This window comes from Pectinophora gossypiella, chromosome Z (assembly GCF_024362695.1).
Source record: "Pectinophora gossypiella chromosome Z, ilPecGoss1.1, whole genome shotgun sequence".
NCBI classification, from domain to species: Eukaryota; Metazoa; Arthropoda; class Insecta; order Lepidoptera; family Gelechiidae; genus Pectinophora; species Pectinophora gossypiella.
In genome coordinates, this window is record NC_065433.1 from 22,637,770 (window position 1) to 22,645,582 (window position 7,813).

General features: G+C 38.8%; 1 protein-coding gene across 1 annotated transcript; it reads right to left on the reverse strand.

The window, feature by feature from the left end:
- Positions 1–450: 450 nt before the first annotated feature.
- On the reverse strand, positions 451–6,945 carry LOC126379754 (potassium/sodium hyperpolarization-activated cyclic nucleotide-gated channel 1-like). Its single transcript, XM_050028571.1, has 6 exons — positions 6,804–6,945; positions 4,970–5,180; positions 3,119–3,242; positions 2,250–2,638; positions 1,566–1,735; positions 451–553 (listed from the first exon to the last, which is right to left on the reverse strand). Exons 2-6 carry the CDS (start codon positions 5,159–5,161, stop codon positions 451–453), a joined length of 978 nt encoding a protein of 325 aa, XP_049884528.1. The 5' UTR covers positions 5,162–5,180; positions 6,804–6,945.
- Positions 6,946–7,813: the final 868 nt, after the last annotated feature.

Sequence of the window (7,813 nt, forward strand, 5' to 3'; positions counted from 1 at the left end):
CCGTATTAAGTTAGTAACAGAATGCTTCGTATAATAATAACACAATATAACATAACAGAAACATACGCCGGCCACACGGCCTCCCCTCAATTAACCGGAGCGGGTATGGAGCATACTCCAGCATGCTGCTCCACTGCGGTTTAGTGGAGGTGTCTTACGGCTATCGGCACCAACGTCAACGGCAACGGAAACACTTTTTTTTTTTTTTCAATATGTTATTTATAAGTAATAGAGTATGGTGCGTGCGTGCTTGTGTGTGTGTGTGTGTGTGCGCGCGTGTGCGTGTGTGTGGGGGTATGTGTGTTTACATGTGCTGCAACGTACAATCCTTTTTTCATGTCCATTTATTGTGCTATTTTTAGAAAAGAAATAGGTCATCCACCTCGCAGACTACACGATAGAAGAAGATCCGATAAATTAAAAAGTTAGATTGCAGATTCCGTACAATATTTACTTACTAGTAAAAGTATATGTCATGAACAATAATCCTATAATTCCAACACACGCATTCACTACTTGTTGTTCGGGTATTTGGGAATTAGGTTCGACCAAACTGTGAACAAGATTATTATGAGGTGTCACTTCATCATCATCATCATCTTCATCATGAATTTAAGAGCCACGCTCTTGTCGGTGCAGCAATTTCCATGCTACTTTTTAGGGAAAAATAAAGCAGTGGTTTCCATCCTGCCTTCCGCCCCGCAGTACAGTCATGAGCAATATAATGTACCCATTTTAGGACTCTGTCGCACTAACATATTTTGACATTTAGTGAGACTTACAGTTCAATTTGTCAAAAAAGTTAATGTGACAGGGTACCAAAGTGTATACATATTAATGCTCGTGACCGTACTCAGCTCATTCCCGCAGGAGAGGTGTTACTAAACTTGTATTGTTAGGTTAGGTCACACACCTCCGAAAATGCATGTCGGTTTCCTCATGACGTCGAACACAATCCTACCTATACAGGGTGTTAGTGACATCGTAACGAAAACTTTGAGGGATGATTCAGACCACGATTCTGAGTCAATATCAAGTGGATTTTTCCGTCGCAAAATTCATGTTTTTTTTTTTAGTTTTTTAAAATTATTTTCAATTCTATACTTTTGCGATGGAAAATTCCACTTGATATTAACTCAGAATAATCAGCTAAATCATCCCTCTCAGTATTCGTTACGATGTCACTTACACCCCGTACAAGTACATACGGTAGCCATACAAGTAGGTATGGGTGTTAGTGACACCGTAACGAATATTGAGGGGGATGATTCAGACCATGATTCTGAGTTGATATCAAGTGGAATTTCCTGTCAAAAAATTCATGATTTTTTTTGTGTTTTTCTTAATTATTTTTCTATCCATACTTTTGCGACGGAAAATTCCACTTAATATCAACTCAGAATCATGGTCTGAATCATCCCTCAAAGTTTTCGTTACGATGTCACTAACACCCTGTATTAATATATAAAAAATAAAGTATTTATTCCTAAGGGCCCAGCTGCTTGAAGTGAATGGATTATTATCTAGTATTTACTAAATAAACACATTTTTATTTATTTATTTACCTGAAAACTCCTGCGCCGATGCACAGCCCGGTTACGTAATAGAGGTTGATGATGTATTTCTCGAGGAGGTTGATGTGCTCGTTATCAACACTCATTGCTTTAACCCTCCGCAACCAATCGTCGAGTTTGAAATTGGGTTCAGGGTACACATATTTATAGTACAGTGGGACCTGCGAAATATTTCACAAATTATGACAATCACACACATAATGCATTTAGTTAACTTGTGTTTACCACAATGATCAATTGAATTGAATGAATTGTAATGGGCCTTTGGTGGCTCAAGTAAGATAATTCGTGCTTCGGAAGGCACGTTAAGCCGTTGGTCCCGGTTACTAGTTACTGATGCTGACCGCCGAAAAGATTACTTCCTATGGTTGGCTCAGAAATCGTCTGTCCCTTATAGTGTTGCGGCGAATAAAGCAGGTTATTTTTTAATTACGGCTCGGGGCTGTAAACGACTTCTTGTAATTCTATCGTGTAGGTTGTGAGGTGGATTACCAACCTCATCAACCCTGGTGTCAGGGTTACTATGAGCCGCCAAAGCCCCCTGACATGGCTCATGTAACGACTACTTACTTACATCAGTAAGTAGTAACCAGGACCAACGGCTTCACGCCACTAATACAAAGAGTTTTGAAAGGAGTCTAGTACTAGAGTCAATGGAGTATTAAATCTGGTTACCTGGTAATGACAAAACGTCATCCAATGGTAGAAAACCAATATGTGCAGACACACAGTGACCAAGACTAAAGTCAAGTACGGCAGCCGGAACTGGTGGCCTAACTTCCTAATAACATTCGCAACTGGCGTTACTCTGAATAACTTAAGTAAATACAGCACTGTGTATGTTGGAAAATTGCAGTCATCGTCTAAGGCCACACACTGCAGAGGCAAAGCAGATATGACGTCGAACACGAAGTTATCTTTGATGTATCTTCTTGCTATTTCTACCGGTTCAAGGCCGATTTTCTTCCCGTCTTCAACCACGCAGCCAGTGACGAAGTTGAAACCGATTGCTAAGAAGCCAACTGCGTCAGTGAACAGAATATAAGGGTCGTGTCTGTTGGGACCTGAAAACGTACAGTCAATACGTTACGGCTGTTCTATAATACTAAATGCAGAAACTTGGTTTTTGTGTTTATTCCGCGCTTACATTTCCTTTTGGCCCATACAAAACCTTCATTCTTATCATTTACCGCTGTACGCGTAAGTGCGAAGGAGACAGATAGTCTGCGCTTTCTCGCTTAGCGGCTTACGGCCATTTAAATTAAAGTAAGGCCCAGAAGAAGGAGGGCGGCATCTGCGAAGAGTTACCGTTCTATACGTATTATTCTTTGCTTAGACTTTTGATAGGTCAAAAATTTATAGAGACGACAGCATACCTTTTGACAAAAGTAGATAGAAAATATCAACAAACTTCATCATTACCCTCTGAATCTTCTACGGTAAGTACATATTCTAGAAATACCTACTTGGAGAATTTCCTGCTAAACAACAACCCGGTTTGTTCCGGTTTCATAGGAATACTTTGATTACCTTAGTACACTTACATATAATAAACACTTGCAATGGAAGGTACAGCAAAGAAAACACGTAGACTATCGTACTGAAGCAGTCCCAATAGAACCTCATGGCACTGTATGGGTGCATTATCATCCACCACTTTGAATTTAGCTGGAGACAATAAGTTCGTTTAAGTACGTAGGTACTTACAGTCGTTATTAAGGGTAGGTACAGCCAGACAGACAGACTGGCAACTGTGATTGTTTCAAAGTTCTACTCGCCTAACACGGAATCGTTATACTTTTGGCATTTCTATAGACAGTGCTCCAATCTTCTTCTTCATTCATTTGTAATGAACCTATATTTCGTCAGTTTCATACGCTGCCACAGCAACAGCATTCCAATAATACCTCATGTGCTCCATCCCCTCTCCTGTTGATTGGGGGGAGGCCTGTGCCCAGCAGTGGGATGTATATAGGCTGTTTATGTATGTATGTATGTAATACCTAATGAATAGAACTCCGGAGCCAACGACTAAACGTGCTTTCAGAAGCATGGAATTACCCTACTTTCCGCCAACCAGGTGAAACCAGCCTAGCATCCGAAGGAAACTAAGGATCGTCTCACAAAGTAATGTTTTGTTAGTAATTTCCACATCGGGAATCGAACCCTGAACTTTCAAATCGTAAACCCAATACTCGAGCAAGAGGCGTTAATTCAATTCCCATCTAAAAAGATTTATTAAAACTTTGTCAAGTTTTCATTAAATAGTTCTCTCGGCATGAGCAGTGTGCCCGGGAGTGGAAGACTGAGTCAAAGTCAAATCCATATACTTACGAAAGTTACCTGCTTCAAGCCAGGCATAAACTTTTAAGTGTGATGAATGTGACAAAGTTTGCTACTTGCAAACCTTCGAACAAATTCAAAGTTACCGGACTTAGTTAAAGTTACCGATGAGTATTTGGATAATCCTCTCCAACTATCTCACGTTTTCAAACAAATAAAAATCAAATTCACGAATCGAATAACGTGGGTATTAAAGCATAATACAAGTACAATACAATACGTATGATTACACTGGAAAGAAAGCAGTAATTATAAAAACAATTCATATTCGCTACTTGGCGATGCTCGGTTAACGGAGAATCAAAAACTCTTGGCATGTCATGGGGGCAAGGTACAGAGTTTGCAAAAGATCGAGAGGAGTGGAAATCTGTTATTTGAGCCCTACATAGGGACAAAAGGATTAGAACAAGAGATCGGGAGCGAATACAAAAGATAACATAGCATAAGTACATTCGGCTGTTTATCTGGGAAGATACCCGGGAGGGCATAGCGTATTATTTACTCGTAGCGTAAAAATCGATAGAAGAAAAATGACTGTCTTTTTAACATGGTGTAATATTATAAGAGTGACGACCTGTCTCTTACCATACATCCTTGGGATCACGTTTTTTTTTTTTGATTTATTTTTTTCCGGGAGGTTTACGGCATTAACACAATTTAAATCTCAATACCAACTAAAGGCTAATGAGGCAGTTTCAAGGGTACGTTCCCAAACTTTTACTTGATTAGGGTTACTAATGAGGAAGTGCTATTAAAAGTAAGGGAAAAGAGGCAAATATTGAGATTTATTGAGGACAGAAGAGGCAAGATGATTGGACACTTAATAAGACACGACGAATTTATTAAAAACATCATAGCAGGGTTGAGAGGAAGGGGAAGGCCAAGATCAGCTGACAGGGAATCGATTAAAGAGAAGGTAAACGTCGTATCTTACAAGAAAATGAAAGAACTGGCCTTTGATAGACAAGATTGGAGAATGCTACGAAAAGAGCCTGGCTTTTGAATTAATGATGCTATTCCAATATTCCTACGGGAAAAAGCTATGATCATACCTGACGTTCCCGTTCCTTGTCGATCCCATACTCGCTGCGCAGGAAAAGTTTGGAAGAGTAGTACCAGGGACAGGCCAGCATGCTGGAGCGCAGGTTGCACCAGCGGCGCCGAAACCACCCCTCGAGGGGACGACGGCAGGGCCGCGGGGGGATCGTCTTGAGCATACATATGTGTTTACCGTCGTGATACATTGCTCACAAAATCGCTAAGCTAGAAACGAAATGATAGCCAATAAGTATGTTTATGCTTTTGGTGTGCGGTGGATGCCATTCACACAACCAATCGGTGAGCGCCAAGAATTCACCCTCACTATCTCACCCGTCTTCTTCTTTCGTGTAGGTTGTGGAATGGATTACCAACCCCATTTAGCATTGAGCCGCCAGAGGCCCCTGACATGGCTCATGTAACAGCTACTTACTTACATCGGTAAATAGTAGTGCCTTTCGAAGCACGGGTCATCTAGTCAAATCACTTACTTTCTACTAAACGTCAAAACACGAAATGTGAAATGAAAAAGCAGCCTGTGACGTCATAGAAGAATTACGTATTTATTTATTGAAATTCATAAATAAGTTAAAGGAAAACATTTTTTGTCACCTTAATAAAATTTAGTAATATTTCACAATTTATCTTTGACCTGGGAAACTATCCAATTGTAGCAAATAGTTACTTTACCCATACATTCAATATCAGTTTAGAATCTGAAAATTGCACAGAATATCAACTCATAACTGATTTATCAGGGCCACTCAGTAACAATCTAGCACTATCTAGCCAATTAACATGATATTGGCTTACAACAAAACTGTGCTGATAATTTAGTACCAACATACTAAATATTATTAAGTGTATCGTTTTAATATGCCTGACAAGTGCTTCGATATGCAAGACAGGAATGACTTACTCAAATATTCCGGTAAGTATGTAATTCCATCAACGAATTCCTTGAGAAATATAGGGTAAAACAACAACACTTATAATAAACGTTTCTTTCTTTCTAAAATATGATGATCAAATAATTTTAACAACAATTAGGAAAATTCACTTTTGTTACAAATGTCGCTTTCGTAAAAGTTCATACCATATGTACTTAGTTGCAGGGAGTATGAGTGTAAGTTTATGTATGTAAGTCTAAATATATAAAAGGAGAAACTGACTGACTCACTGACTGACGTATCAACGCACAGCCTAAACGGCTAAACGTAGGCACTTAAAATTTGGAAGGGACGTAGCTTAGGTCCCGTAAAGGTGCACTAAGAAAGGAATTCCCGAAATTCCCACGGGAATGGTAATAATCGGTAAAATCCTTTTGTATGAAAAATCTAAACCACTTAAGTTAGACGCTTGAAATTTAGCATGAAGGTAAACTTAAAGCTTAGTTGCAACAGGATATTTCAAAATTCCCACGGGAGCGGGAGTTAGGGGAAAAAATTGTATGAAAAAATCTAAACCGCGTAAGATACGAGTAGATGTTTTCAATCTAGTATGCATAGTAAATATAAAGTTTAGTTATGGCTGTAGTTTGAAAAATGGGAGTTAGCGGGACAAAAACGTATCAAAAAATCTAAACTGCATAAGTTACATGCTTGAAATTTGACATCCACTTCCACACACACAAAGATCTCTATTTTATAAAACGCCACGCGGACGAAGTCGCGGGCAAATGCTCGTATATTATAAGTATTGTCAGATCACATAGGAGTTTCCTAAAACGGGTTAAGTATTGAGTTTTTACTTTTGTACGTGGGAGGGTTGCTATGGCAATTTGGCGGTTGTTTTGACTCCGAACAAATCACGTTCCATTTCATGTGCCCTAAGGCGAATCATGCTTACCCAATAAATCCTTTACACATAGCCTGTAAGATATTATAACTCAGGTAATTTCACTTGTGTATAGCGTGCATCTACTTTCCTCTATGCAGTATGAAATCCATCCAGCCACATCCATACTCCGATAACCTTTCCCATAATAATGTTTTACCCTTATACGAGCAAAAACTATTAATTATAAAACCAGAAAAACCGAGTTGCGAGCGATTTAACGTCAGTGTCAAGCTCAGGATGTGAATTATTTTCTTTTTTAGTTACTTTGTCGGTAGGACAGGCAAAGGGAACATAACCCATACAGCCAAGTGAGTTATATTCTTTTTGGCTCATTATAACAATCCTTTGCAGAAGGTTGTGTTATTTTCGTTGTAACTCATCCATAGAATAAGCATAGATAGTTACTGTTACAGTAAGATGCCAGACAGACCTATTTATTTATAATAATGGGACTATCGGACAGACCCGACAGATAGACGTCCTGACGAAACTTAGAGCAATACGCATATAAGAGTTAGTGCGCAAACAAAATGTCAAATAGCAATATTGCTTTTTATAGGAATTGCTTCGATGTGGCTTTTTTAACCCTCCACGTCAGTGCAAGAATATCTTTAATATTTCCGTATGAATTTGTTAACAAACACTACTTATAGGTAGATGTATATTATGTCCTTTGAATTGTAATTATTGTAGCAAGTACTATTGGTCATTTCCAAACTGGTTAACTATCTATAGGTAGGTACAAACAAAGAGCAAAAGTGCCGACAATGAGACTAGAGAATTATTTGTAAACAGTGGTGAAATTATGAACCTGTAGTTGTCATAATTATAAAATTTGTTTTTGTAGGTGTTTTTGATCTATTACGGAAACGACATGACATTTTGCACCTTATCGTACATACATAATCTACATATATAAATATATGGGTGACGGAACGTCACCGTATAAGTGGTTCATTATATTGATATGGGGCTGCTAATTGTCTTTTATTCACTTCGCTACGGGAATTACGGCCTAA